General features: G+C 47.6%; 1 protein-coding gene across 9 annotated transcripts in view; it reads right to left on the bottom strand.

Annotated features, from left to right (window-relative positions):
- Positions 1 to 14405, bottom strand: part of Nhsl2 (NHS-like 2) — a 239488-nt gene that overhangs the window by 74350 nt on the left and 150733 nt on the right. For 3 of the 9 annotated variants that reach the window (XM_017602318.3, XM_039100213.2, XM_039100214.2), the window contains exon 1: positions 41 to 10358. The exons of 4 other annotated variants lie outside the window; for them this stretch is intronic. In XM_017602318.3, coding sequence (XP_017457807.1) covers positions 41 to 83 — 43 coding nt within the window. In that variant the 5' untranslated portion in view covers positions 84 to 10358. Of the gene's footprint in view, positions 1 to 40; positions 10359 to 12279; positions 12403 to 14405 lie in introns of those variants that run through there. 2 more of the 9 variants (XM_063280446.1, XM_063280447.1) reach the window with 1 other exon arrangement.

Genomic DNA, 14405 nt, shown 5'->3' with positions numbered 1-14405 from the left:
CCGCTCCAAGTTGGCCACCCCCCCTTTCCCAACAACTCACCTCCCCGGCTCCAGAAGAGGGTAAGAGACTCTCCTCTCTCCATCGTAGTGGTGTGGAAACCCAAGGATCCACTTCCAGCCAATTCTCACACAACAGAGAACTGTGTGCCAGACTCACTCTGGGAGCCCAGAGCCCAGGGGCTCCACGTGACTCCAAACCTGTCCCTAGGTTCCTCAGTAGAGAACCGAGGGTCACGTCCTTAGCCAGTTCCCAGCACTCCGGCTGTGTCAGTTTGTCCCTATTAATCACATTGCCCAGTGAAGTTCCTGGGCAGTCCAGTCCAGGAAAAGCAATCCTGGATTCAAAATGGGACTTTCGCCTTTCTCTTTTCAAACCCCTGGCTCTCCACCTATGACCTCAATGGTCCTGTTCGCCCCAGACACAGCTGATGGACAGTGAAGGGAGCTGTCTGTGAGTCAGGTTTATCTTTCTCTAGGTTAGGATCTAAGCTCTCAGCCAGAGGCTGAGTCCCAGCCTCATGGAGGGCTGACCTCCTGCTCAGCGGCTGTCCCGCTGAGAGGGGAAATGAACAGGAACTGGCTGTCTGAGTCAGCGCCCTGGTCTATTGTCACCATGCAGGCCCCTTCCTTCCCAGAGGAGAGACGTGCACAGAGATAGGCCCTGTTTTTTGCAAGTCTCTTAAGCACACACGCTTTCCCTCTTGGCCTGGAACAAGTCTGTAAACTATAGCTGGGTGTAACTCAATTCAGTTTCTCCAGCTCTTAGCAAGGACCCTACAGCAATCTGGACTCTCCAATGTACAGCATCCTAGATGGCAGGTCTTAGGAAAGCGAATGAAGCTCACCTAGAGACAGGGGCTCTCCCTAAGGTACTTGTGCCAGAGGACAATAGGACTTGGAATCCAATGCCACTCTGTGGAATCAGGAGAAGACTGCCAACCATCATTGGTGACCTCCATCATACAGCACATCACAGATTCTAGCAAAGCCTGTTTCCTGGAGCACAAAGCATGAAAGAGTTGCTGGCTTTTAAGTACTGAGAACACAACTTGTTCACATTTGTTTCTGTGCGCTTAGAAGACAAGGACACAAAAACAAGACATGTGGGCCAGGAGCCGATTACAAACAGACTCCTTTGTTCCCCAGTACTAAATGGCTAAATCACTCTATTGCTGAAATGAGTATGGGCCAGGGATTGAGCCTGTGCCCCACTAACCATTTTCTAATTAGAGGAGATGTCTGACTGGTTCTTGCCCACAGTGTGGGAGGAGACCCAGCATGAGCTGGATGTTCATCTGTTTCTGCCAGGGACACCAAAATGAGCATGCAGTTTGAAGGCTGGAGGTGGGTGTGTGGAATTACCTGTATTAAGATTTTCAACTCAGCACAGAGTCAGGAGTTTCTGGGGCTCCTAACTTCAGGACCGATCTCTAACACATGTTTTTTTTAAAGTCATTGTAAAAAAGACTAAGGAACTACATTTAAGAGTAACATCGCCAGGTGATATTCACTTCAGCAACACTGAGGGGGAGAACTTGGCAAAGGTGGCTTTGTAGAGGCCACACTGCAGCAGGTTAAAGAAGGAAAGGGAAGAGGATTGGGGATATCTCTCAGGAAATCTGGTTGTTGCTAGAGAGGAAAAGGCTACACAGTCACAGGTAGATAGATAAGCCAAGCTGCAGATGGCTGTCAGGTGCTTGTCAGGAGTGTTTGAGGTATTTCTGTGAAGCCTGCTGGTCTACCCTTTCCCTTCTCCCTGCATGCTGTGCTTTCTATGAGACCAATAAGATCAAGACTTCTGAAGGGTGGAGCCCAGGTACAGTTCTTTTGAAATCTCCCCAGGTTAAGAACCATCACAAAACATTTTTTTTCCCAGACAGTGTCTTATGTAGCCCAAGCTGACTTCAAGCTCATGATCCTTCTAAGTGCTGGGATGACATGTTATGTCTCTAAGTCCAACTAGGGGAATTCTTGGGAGATACTGAAATCCGATGTAAAAGCGTAGCCATCCCAGAGGCAAAGCTGGGTGAGCATTTTACTTCCCTCACATGGGTGGATTTTTATAGGTGCTAAGACGACAGACTTGGAAGGCCTGCCACACAGGCCCAAATCCTCAGCCTCTTCCTTTATTGCTCTTAGACAAGTTACTTAACTTCTGTAGGCCTCTATAGATTAGTTATACAAAGCACGGTTTCTAATCTATATGTTCCCCGTTTTAAGATAATAAAAACACACATACTGTGCAGGTATTGTGTGGACTGAGCCAATATCTGCAAAATACTGCCTGGCTCACGGCAGGCCCTTCCTGTGCTGGCCTATGTTTCCCAAGGCTCCTCCTAGGGCCTTATCTCATCTATAGTCTAGACCTCTCCCGAAAGTTCAGGAAAGCTGTCCTTTTAAAGTGTTGTTGGCCTTACTTTTGGCTCCCACTGGCTGTGACCTCTGACCTGCCCTGCACAAGCCTTAGTTTATCATCTTCCATCCCTCTGCAGCTGCTTCTCACTCCCGGTCCTCCGGGGATGCAGTCGGCTGCTCTTGGTGTGACAGGAGTCACCATCCCATGTCACTAGAGAAATATTGTTGAACACTTGAAGAAGCTAAGGACTAAAATCCCAGTCAATATTTGCATGTTGCCCCCACTCCGCTCCTGCTTAGAATTTGGCTGGTGTCAGGGTAAACCGTTGTTCCCTGGCTAGAGAAATGGTGTGTGGAAGTTTCTATAACACAGACTTTGTCTTGGAGGTTGGAATCCTGATAATGGTGGGAATGAAGAGCCACCTTCATCCCCAGATCCAGCAGTGTGACTCTGGGTTCCATGGATTACAATTGTCCTTTGGGTTGGCACCCAGACAGACCTCAACTTTTGTACCCTTGCTCCTTGCTCTGGGCACAACCCTGTCCCCCCAGGTCCGGCCCTGATGTCTCCAGAGAAGAGGCAAGAACTAAGGATAAACCCAAAGTCAAGAGTCTGGCAGGGAGAGGGTGGAAGCAACAGTGTGCAGCCATGAGGTAAGAACAGAAGCCCAGTGGAAAAATGGCTGAGGGAGCCAGAAATCTCCAAGCCAGAAAGCAGCAGGAGCAGGTTCTCCGAAGCCCAAGTGCCTTCAGCCAGACTGAGGACAGCTCAGACATCTTCCTTGCTCACCCGCACGAAGTCAAAGCACTGTGAAGGATGCTGGATGGTGGGTATCTCTCACTTCCAGTGTGGCCAAGGCAATGGCATAGCCTTTCTGAAACAAGCCGTAAATAGCATGGTTCACCCTGTCCTAACCCTATAAGGAATTTCCCTAGATGGCCCTGTGCCACTCTCCCCAATATCAGCAACAGGACACTTGTAAGTAACAGGGAACAAAACATGCCTAGGACCCCACACCCCTCCATCTGTGTTTGTGGAGAATTGGGCAGGAGACGAACTTCTGAAATAAGAAATCTGCTGCCGAGAGAAATGAAGATTGCCTCCGAAGCGCAAGTACTCCATAGGGCCACAGATAGTACTTAGAAGGCTGAACCAGCCCAAATCATACTGCCCAAGGGTGACAAAGAGCTGACCTATCAGCATGTAAGATCTCTCACCAGGGACCTGCTTGTCATCTCAAGTATCACCTTTTCAGTGTGAGAGCCCTGTCTAGTTTCTCCAGTGTGGTTACACACCGTGGCTATGTGGCCCAACGTGTCTGCAACACTTCAGCTTCTCCCAGAGGTCAAAAGGACAACTCCTGCGATGCAGGGTCGGGAGCAGTAAAGGAGCAGCTGAACTGTTGCCTGTTTTAACATCTGTAGCTGAGTGACCTTGGCAATGTCACCTCGGTTCTGTGAATCTTTAAAAATGAAAGGTTTATGGAAGATGAATAGTTTTCAACCATATACCTCATTTTTATTAAAATATCTGGATTTCCCTGTTCTTCAATAAACACAACAAAATGAAATAATATGCATGGGCTCCAACATAGTAAGAGACAAAATGTCTGGGTTTTTTTCCCCATGGAAGACACTTCAATGTTGACATGCAAATATGTGATAACCATGAGGTGGGGCTCAGAGAGGACTGTTTGCCCAGCATGCACAAGCCTGACTTCCATCGCCAGTGCCAAACGCAGTTATTTAAAGACACATATTTACACAACAATGTCTACTGCGGTACTGCTCACAACAGCTGAGTTATAGGAGGGGAGGAAAATGTGGGATATAGACACAATGACTGGGGTTTTTCTCAGCCATAAAGATCAAAGTTATGTCATTTGTAAGAAAAAAAATGGATGCAACTAGAGATAATCACATTAAGCAAGTTTAGCCATTCTCAGAAAGACAGATAGTCAGTTTTCTCTCATTTGTGGTTCTCATTTTTTTTTACATACACATGAAATCAAATACATCTATATTGTATGGAAGCAAAAGTAAAATTGTCTAAGGAATGACGGGACAAACTCAGGGGAGGTAGCAATAGAAAAGGAAGGGCAGGTGTGGGTGTGTGCTCAGCATATAATATACATCTGCACGACATGTTAAAATAAATAAATAAATAAATAAATAAATAAATAAATAAATAAATAAATAAGATAGTCATGATCGTAGACACACTCTATGCCCCTCCAAGACTCCCTTATGGAACTCAGGGAAATCCTGGAGACCCTTTCTACTCTGGGAGTCTTAGACACAGTGCTTCCTACACTGCAGCTGAGTTTTAAGCAGTACCCCGTCTCCTCCTTACTACTATCCTCCAAGGGAGGTACTCTGACCAGGCAGGCCATGGAAACTCTGAGGATTCAGTCACCTGCCAAAAGACACACGATCCAGAACTGATCAAGTCTGACTTGGGATGCAATCGACTGAGGAAGTCTTCAATTCATTATGTCCTTCAACAATTACTCTAAACTTCTCTCCATAGATTTTAAGCATTTCAGAAAAGGAAGGGAAAAAAACTCATCCTAACATATTCCATATGACTTTCCTTTAAGACTAAAACTAGAAAGCTTCACTTACTCAACCGAACTTCAGTGGCGCTTACAGTGTTCACAGGAGACAAGGAACCCACCATCTGAAGCCACTAGCAGCATTGGGCCCAGAATAGCTTTGGGGTCAATAGAGAGGCACAGTGGGAAACAGTAGCTGTATTAATCTGTTTTCAGTAGCTACTACAAAGTACCGAAAAGCGGATACTGCTTTAAAAAAAGAGTTTATTTAACTTACAACTTTGGAAGCTGAAAATCTAAGATTAGACGGTCTCATCTATGTGGCCTTAGGGGAGGGCCTCTTTAGCTACATCGCAGCATGGCCAAAGGCCTCATGAGAGAGAAGGTTAGATCATGTGGTGAGGCAGGAAATCTGAAGGATTCATAGGTCAAATCTGATCCTATATAACAGTTTGCTCTCGTCGGATCTAACTGCGATCTCAAGAGAACTACAGTAGTCCCCATCTCATTTCTATTATCTCAGCATGGCCACACTGAAGCCCAGGTTTCCAGCACATGCACCTTCGGATGGCACATTTAAAACATATCCAAACCATCTAGTACCTTTTCTGTGTGTGTGTGTGGGGGGGGGTGTAAGGCTTTACATAAGTGGTTCTCATTCTTTCTAATGCTGTGACCCTTTAATACAGTTCCTCATGTTGTGGTGACCCCAACCATAAAATTATTCCATTGCTATTTCATAGCTGTAGTTTTGCTACTGTTATGAATCATAATGTAAATATCTTATATGCAGGATACCTGTGATATTCAACCCCTGTGAAAGGGTCATTTGAAACCCAAAGGGGCTGAGACCCACAGGATGAGAACCACTGCTTTACACTGTTCAACATTTGATACCTTAAAAGATCCTTTAAAACACCTTGGATCATGTGTTCTTTACCACAAACCTGTAAGGTGGGTTTTCTTTGTTTGTTTGTTTGTTTTTTGAGACAGGGTTTTTTTCAGTGTAGCCTTAGCTGTTTTGGAACTTGCTTTATAGACCAGGTTGGCTTTGAACTCACAGAGGTACACCTGCCTCTGCCTCCCAAGTGCTGGGACTAAAGGTGCTCACCACTACCACCTGGCTTGGTTGTTTTATTCTTATCTTTACATCATCGGTAAAGAAACTAAGCATATGAGGGCTGAAATAAACAACGTCCTCTAAAGATGCATAAGAACCTGGGCTTCCATTCAAACCTGGGCTGTCTTCACTAATTCCACCACACGCCCCGTCCCACCTCAAAAGACACCTGATTTGGTGTGACATCTTTTAGTTGCTTATGCTAGCTCAGGAAAATATGATTTGGTCTGTCCTTGTGACTTGCCAGTGTGATTGCTCTGTGTGTTAATGGTTTGCATTGTTCTTTGCACAAGCCATGTAACAGTATTAATGGAAATCTGTTAAAGGAAGATTCACCCACCCCGCATTGTACATCAATCAAGTTTGCGTTTCTTCGCCTCTCTGTTCCCACTCTTGACCACATGCAGAGACGGTTTTGTATTTTTATGTTCCAGAGTTTTAACTTTTTATTCTTGAGGTTATATTTATAGCATTTCTCCCTCTCCCCCATGTTTTATTTTTTTAATAAGCATTGTTCTTGTTGCTCAATAGTTTTTTAAATCAGTTCTCACACAACCATATTTCAGCTCTAAATTTAGTAATTTTTCCTGTAATTTGACATTACAATGGTCACCATGTTTTGTTGTTATTTTTCTAATACTTTCTTTAGCTTCCTTCCATTTTTGGCCCAGGAAATGTGGGTATCATCATTTGATTATGCCATGTCCCCAGTAGGCTTGTGTGTTTTGTTCTGTCTATAGCTGGTAGTGCTGTTTAGTAAAGTGGCAGAAACTTTAGGAGGGGGTTCCTGGGTTTAGGGAGGATGGTTCTATTTGGTCCCCACCTAGTCCCTTCTTCATGCTCTTCGTCCTGTTGCCCATAGTTGGAAAACTGGCTCCCTACCTGTTTCTGTCACCATATTCTAACATGACAACCCATGCATTGGGCCCTCTGAAATGGTGAAGGTTTTTATCTTTTAAAAGAACTCTTCCCTTGGGTATTTTGGTCACAGATATGCAAAAGTAAGTAATATGATGTGCACGCCATGATGGGCCTGGACCTCTCAGGCCCACACCTCTGCTGGAAGGTTATCTGCAGCTATTGGAGGCAAGGAACGCTTGGAAATATTTTTGTTCACTGGCCTAGAATTTTAACTCATTCCACGCATTAAATAAAATCATTCCCTGGAATCTTTTTTTTTTTTTTTTGGTTCTTTTTTTCGGAGCTGGGGACCGAACCCAGGGCCTTGTGCTTGCTAGGCAAGCACTCTACCACTGAGCTAAATCCCCAACCCCCATTCCCTGGAATCTTTAAGTCTGGTTGGGATATATGTCTTTAGGAAGAAGGCCCGCAGAGGAGGTGTAATTCGACTTCCTTCTAAGTGTCTTGTCATTTAGCCTCCATCTTAATGACAGCAAGGACGTTGTCAAATTCAATAAAGTTGTGACTATGAAAGGGCCAGGTCAACTATAAAAATGCCCTGAAAATGGAATCAAATGATCCCCTCATATTGTTTCAGTACAAAGAAGAGAATGAGAGAACAGTGCACACATTTTCAACCTGAAATGTCGGCCACCTTGCTCACCGCAGCACACCTGTCGGGAGGGGATGCTGGAAGCCAATTTGGTAGCAGTTATCTCTAGACCGCTCTAAACACCTGATTTAGGCTACATCCAAGACACTCAGTTTCTTGATACTCAGGCATCCCCTGCTCTAGCTTCTGGGCTCAACACAGAGCCTCATGAGTTCAATTATTCCAACAATACAAACACGCTATCAAACAGACATATGGTGGGACTTCTACTAAGCTGGGCATTGCAATCTTTGTTGCTATAGAGATTTGCTCATCCTACCAGAACAGAGCCATGGTCTCCTCCTTCCACAGCACCCAGTCTCCAGGGTTACTAACTCCTGCCACAGCAAAGATGCTGAGAAGCACGTGACATGCCATAATAGGTTCAAGTTTGAAAGGCAGACAGACTTAAGCTCAAGTTTTTCTTCTACACTGTCCTTGTTACCAGAGTGTGGAACAGCCCTCCCTTTGGTTCTCACTTCCTAATCTGTAAAATGGCATCAATAATCCATCCCTGGCGGTCGTTCGTGGGGTTAAGTAGGGTTAGCATGCTATAGGTGTACCTCGAATGCAAGGTCCCTCTCCCTTGTCTGCAAGGCACTACACAGAAAGCTAGGCATATGCTAGGTAGCAACTGGGCCACAAGCACACATTAACTACCACACCACATACACAATAACATTTGCTCAAGAAGTGACAGGCTTGAAAGCTGGTGAGGAAATCATTTCTAGGATGTGAAGCTGGCAGACAAGGTTTCTCCCTCAAAGCAGCCTACCATGTTCTAAGGCCCTGCATAAGGTTTCCACATGCTGCTGCTGTCTTGCCCTACCCCACCTCTTCTACTAGGCGGCTGCCTGTCCCCATCCAGTTGTAGCAACTGCTGAGCTTAGTGACTGTCCCTGGTGTTCTCTCAAACATGCAGGGCCCATTTCTGCTCCCAGCTTGGGAGTGTTCCCCACTCTGCAATCATTACTCCCCTCCCCCCTTTTTGAAGAGCAACTTCAACTTTGAAAAGACTTTCCATGCTAGCTTACAGTGCATTCTCACAACTTCCTGCAAGTGCTTCTAAGAGTCCCCTGTAAGGATCCCAGACTGTTTGCAACCAAAAGATACAAGTAACATAAGTGACTGACTTGCAGGTTCATGGACAAGAAAGCCAGGAGATCCAGTCACAGGCTCTCTCTCATCCTTCCAGATGTGCAGTCTTTGAAATCAATTTCAGCATGCAATGACAACTACAGCACCAGGAGAGGACGTCAAGGGTACAGCCACTTGCCTAGTATGCAAAAGGCCCTGTGTTCAACCCCCAGCACTGTATTAAGTAAATGAATGAACAGCAACCCCAGTCCCAAGTTGTAGTGCCATACACCTCTCATCTCAGCACCAGGGAAGCTAAAGCAGGAAGAGCAGGAGTTCGTGACCAGTCTTGACTGCAAAATGAATTCGAATTGTATTTCAAAAATAATACAAAAGTAGCAGTGTCCACACTGGCAAGATTATGAAGACTAGATCAAACATGCACAAAGGAGCAAGGAAGGAGACTACATGAGGAAGTTTCCAAAGAAGATGACACTGGATGAGGGTTTTGAAGGACAAAGAGGAAGTTGCCAGAACATGACAGAGGATGGAAGATATGCCTCAGGCAGAGGAAAACACATTTAGCAAATCGCAGAAGTGGTGAACGGGTGATTTTGGAAAAGAAGAAGCCATTCGATGTGACTGGATCATCAAATTTAGGTTAAGAAGTCACAGCAGATGAGGTTGGTGAAGCAGGCAGGGCCCAGTAATGGAAATCACGAAAGGAACATACACTTTCTCCCAGAAAGCCTTCCCACCTCCACAGACTTCAAGCACTGTTTTTCCAGTTTTCAACTTTTGCCTTTTCCACGCAGTAAGAATACTATTAATCATTTTATCCAAAGAGTCTCACTTTCAAGGCACTTAACCTTACCCTAACAAAAACTCTGAGAAACCATGGGTTTCATACACTATGTAGACTTTTCTAATGGGCATTAAAATACATACAGAACTGAAAGGTAAGACGTTTCCTCTCCACCATCTACAGTAATCCCAGGGCCACTTGGAATCTACCTCCACAGCAGGGAGACAACCTTGATACTCCCATCCCAAGTCAGCAAGGTTCGGACTCAAAGCAAGAAAGTATGAACACTATGAACAGTGCAGTATGAACAAAGCAGGGATGAACACTACGGTGGCTGTTAGGTAAGCTAGGAAAAGGGTCAGAGGCAGAGACCAGGAATGAGTTCTAGAACAGGTAAGAGTGGACACTGGCATTGGGCAAGAGGAGCAGGGGCTATGTCTCAGAGGAAGCCTTAGCAACAAATAACTGTTGGGTAGAGGGTTGGGTGGATGCACAGATAAAAACTGTGTGAGATCAAGGAGAGAGTAGAATGGAGGTTAACTCCTAGGTTCTTAATTTGGGTTCCTAGAAGGACAGAAGAAAGAGGAGCAAGAAGGTAAAGGATGGGGCAAGCCGTGTTCAGCTGGGTGTGGAATACTTCGTGGGACATTAGGCTGGGGCTAGAGCAGTGGGTTACGCTTAGTCTTGGCAGCAGACAGCGGTGCAGAGGTCAACTGTACAGAAGTGTTATCAGGGTAGTCCAGACTGATAAGAGAGAGGAGAGGCAGGGCTAAGAGAATCCTGAGGATGAGACATTTGCGTTTCGTGATGGGAGAAAGAAGGAAGGGTTTTTCCCCAGACAAAAATCTTTCCTGGTCACTGAAAGACTTCCCATAGGTAGGGTCTTGGCTTTTCTCTGAGAGCATAGGTTCAGATCTGGACAATACTGTGCCAAGGGCACAAGTGGGATTTGGAAGAGCCATGTGTGTAAGAAGCAAAGCTGAGGTGATGTAAGCACCTGGGGAGGAGCACAGGTGCTCCTTTCTCTCTCTTTGACCAGACCATGAGGCTGTATACTGCAAGGGATGGGGAATGGAACATTAACTCTTTTGGCCTGCCCAATGGGAGTGAGTTTTTCCTGGAAGCTTCTGGGGCTGAGTAAAGATAGTAAGTGGGCAGGCATGGTGCTAGGTTAAGAGGTGGAAGGTATTAGGGAGGAAGAAGTGGACATGAGGAGGCCTTCTCATGCTGTCAGAGGCCTCTCTAATGGCTACACTCTCCAGGATGACTCTAGGTTGGGGCAGGCATTGAAAACGTATAACAACAGCTAAGAAATGAAACAATAGCCAGTAACTGCCCAAATTTCCAACACTAGCAATAGAAAGCTACCCTCCAGTTCTTGAACAAAGCTGTGCAAAGCATCTCTGTGTTATGCCAGCATCTCCATGGCCGAGAAGGAGATGCTATCTGGTGGTGCTGGACCATTTATCTGCTAATAGTAGCCTTAAAAGTGTGTATTCTGAGAATATTACAAAGAAACTCCAGTACTCAGAATCTTGCCCTTGACTTAGTCCGTCAAAGGAGCCAATTCTGCCTACCCAGAAGTCCAAAGCAATACTCTTCCTAGCAGGCCCCGGGAGTAGAGCTCACCAGAACATCCCTAGTGACCTTCTTGCAGCTGTTCCCCGAAAAAACGCTATGAGATCCTCCTCTTCTAGAGCTGCTACTATGGCTAGCCTTGAACAACTCCCCTTACATGCATGGCCAGCAGAATCCCAGAAACAGATAGGCATCGCATCCTCTGTGTCTGAACATGACATGCTTTCAGAAGGGCACTGACCCATCTGCTGCTTTCTACAGTAAACTTAAGTTCCACTTGGCAGAATCTTCTCTTTCCTTCGAATTGACCTGGATAGTGGGATGAAAGCTTCCCAAATGGGCAGAAGGAACTCTGGGCTCCCCTGGGACTCTGTGTGAAGGGGGAGAGAAATGGGGTGCTGCCAAGAGAGGAGGACTGCGGATGCAGATCAGTGGTAGTGCACTTTCCTGGAATGTCTGAGGCCTAGGTTTCCAAAAGAGGGAAGGGGATAAAAGTTAAGTTGGTATGAATAGGACAAGAGTGGTTGCTTCCTTGCACAGTGCTCTTGCAGTGCCTTACAAAGGCAAGCTACCAAAAGTTGTCTCCAGACCCTAATCTCCACACTGTGAGCATTTAGGAAGAAGTTGTTGGGAGAAACTATGCCAGCACGCTTGAGTCCACCTCTGGAGGGGCACGGAGGGCAAACAAGAGCACAATGAAAGTAGGAGGACAACAGACTCCGAGCTGTCCATGCAGCCAGAGGAGCTCAGTCAGGGCTGGGGCGGGGAGGTGGGGGGCAGGGCATTACACAGCAAGAAACAGCTTCATCTGGCTTACTCTGAGCAGGCGGCAGCCGAGGTGGAGCCCTGAGAGGTGTAGGTGTACACGTGTGGGGCGGGGCTGGGGGCTGGGAGAGCCGGAGGTTTGAATAACAAAGGAGACTCCTGAAGGGTAAGCTGTGCATGGCTCCAGGGAGAAAGCACTGTGCTAGCAATAAACTTCAGTAGCTGGTGCTCCAGCCATCCTCCAGAGGCTACATAGAGTTGCTGGTGAAGGAGCCAGCTCAGGGAGCCCAGACTTATGCAATTCAGCCTGGCACTGGAGCAGGGGAGCTGGGAGTTCACCCGCATCTCCCTCAGGCTTCCTCCCCGCCCCCCTGCCAGCCCCTGCAAGTCACACCAAGGGTCAGGGGCCCTGTGAGCCAGGGAGGCCCTGGCTAGAGAAGCCCGGGGAAAAGGAGGGAAGGAAAGAGAGTACCTGTTGCTGAATGCATCCTGCTGCTTTGGCTCTTACTCCTCGGTTGCTTGTGGTGAGAGTTGCCCATCATTCTGTTCTGGACTGGCAGCCACCGCGGCTGCCGCGCCGCGCCGCGCCGTGCCGCGCCGCCTTCTCCACCCTCCTCCTCCTCCTCCTCCTCCTCCTCCTCCTCCTCCTCCTTCTTCTTTCTCTTCTCCTCTTCCTCCTCCTCGACCTGTGCTCCTCCCCAGGTGCTTACATCACCTCAGCTTTGCTTCTTACACACATGGCTCTTCCAAATCCCACTTGTGCCCTTGGCACAGTATTGTCCAGATCTGAACCTCTTACTTGGACCAGCGCCTGCTAGGGCGCTCTCTCTCTCTCTCTCTCTCTCTCTCTCTCTCTCTCTCTCTCTCTCTCTCTCTCTCTCCCTCTCTCCCTCTCTCTCCTCCCTCAATCCCTTCCTCCCTCTCTATCCCCTCCCCCTTGCTCAGCTCTCCTGTCAGGTCTAGCAGCCCAGGTTCCAAAAAAGAACCCTAGCAAACCCTGAGTGCAACCCCCACCTCATCAGAGTCTGCACATGGGGCCAGCCCCCGCAACCCCCGGGACCCGACTCGTTTGCCCTTACTGTCCCTGGCTGCCTCTGCTCTCAGAGCTGTCATTCCTGCTGCCGCTTGCTCTCTGGATCTGCAGAAGCTTGCAGGAGCGAGGGGCCAATAACAGAGCCTCATCCATGAGTATGACAAGGACCAGTGAAGGAATGTGCTACCCAGGAATTCTAAGTGATACAGCTCCCTGTTCCACTGGGGGACGGATCCAGTTCTGTGACAGCTGCCAGTGGGTTCTGGGCTCCAGTCCTAAGAGAAACCTGAAGAAATTTGGGCAGAGCACGAGGCTTCCAGGCTGCAGGCTTGGCGCTAGCACATCCAGACGCCTCTGGAATGCTCAATGTGGCCACCAGGCGTACCTGCTTCCTTGTCAGACACACCTGAAGCCTCACTCCACTTTCCCCTCCCTTGCCTGCTTTGCCTTCCCATGGGAGGGCAGAGCCAGCAGCCCAGAGATTCACAGACTGGAACTGGGACCCTCGGCAGCCAATGAGAAGGCTCTTTTCATGTCCCACAGAAAATCCATGCGCGCTCCGCATGCGCGCGCTCTCACACACACATATGCAGCAGACTGTAGCGAGTGCTGCAGCCCTGTGGGATAAGTGACAAGGGGCAGGTGGTGCTTGCTCAGCAGCCTGTTCCAGCCTCAAGAGCCAGGCAGTAAGCTAGAGCCATTGGTCCTGGAATCGAGTCTACTGGAGCCAGAAAGCCGAGTGGCTTCACTTAGGCGAGTAGTAAGACTGTTCAGTGCTGATGTCATCAGACACTGGGACAGGGGGGACTGTCTGTCATAATCACAGCCACAGAGCATTGTGGGTGTGGGTCAGAGCTTTCTGATTTGGGAACAAGAGGTCTAAAATGAGATCCATTCACGCATCCATCCACCGCCCCACCCCCACCTCCATCCACCTGTCATTTAGGCACTCTGTCAACAATTCCTAGGGATCTGCTCCGCCTAAGCCCTGTGCTGGTGGTAGGAGCAAGTGACATAAGTCACCTTCTAGGAGGGGTGACTGACACATCAAAAGACAATACAGAGACAATGTTAAATGCGAATCAGAAAAAAACCTGCTTCTGTCCGGAGGGCTGGGGGGGGGGGGTACTTCCCAGAGGAGACCACATGTGGACTGGGTCATAGAGGATGACAAGTTGGCTAGACACAGAAAAGGAAAGGGCAGGGACTGCAAGCTCCAGGGACCCAGCTGTCAAGGGTCTCTTCAATCTTTAACAAACTCACAAATATCCCTCAGACTACTGACCAGCTGTCCTGGTGTAGTGAGGGAGAAACTGCAAGATGGTGGGACCCTACTTGGGCTTTGCAGCTCACTGTGGAATGTGACAAGTCTCCAATGGGACCAACATGAAAGTAAAATACAGCCTTGAAGTAGCCCCAGAGCAGCTGGGAGTGAAGTGTGGGGAAACACATTTATGAATATGGTTTTAGTAAATCATGGTGATTCATAAGCCTGGTATTGAAGGTGCTAAGTGGCTAACTGAAGTTTGGGGGGACATTTGGTTCTTGCTCTTCTATTTCTTTAT

The sequence above is a fragment of the Rattus norvegicus genome, chromosome X (genome assembly GCF_036323735.1).
Source record: "Rattus norvegicus strain BN/NHsdMcwi chromosome X, GRCr8, whole genome shotgun sequence".
Lineage (NCBI taxonomy): Eukaryota > Metazoa > Chordata > Mammalia > Rodentia > Muridae > Rattus > Rattus norvegicus.
This window is presented reverse-complemented; position numbering and strand designations above follow the sequence as displayed.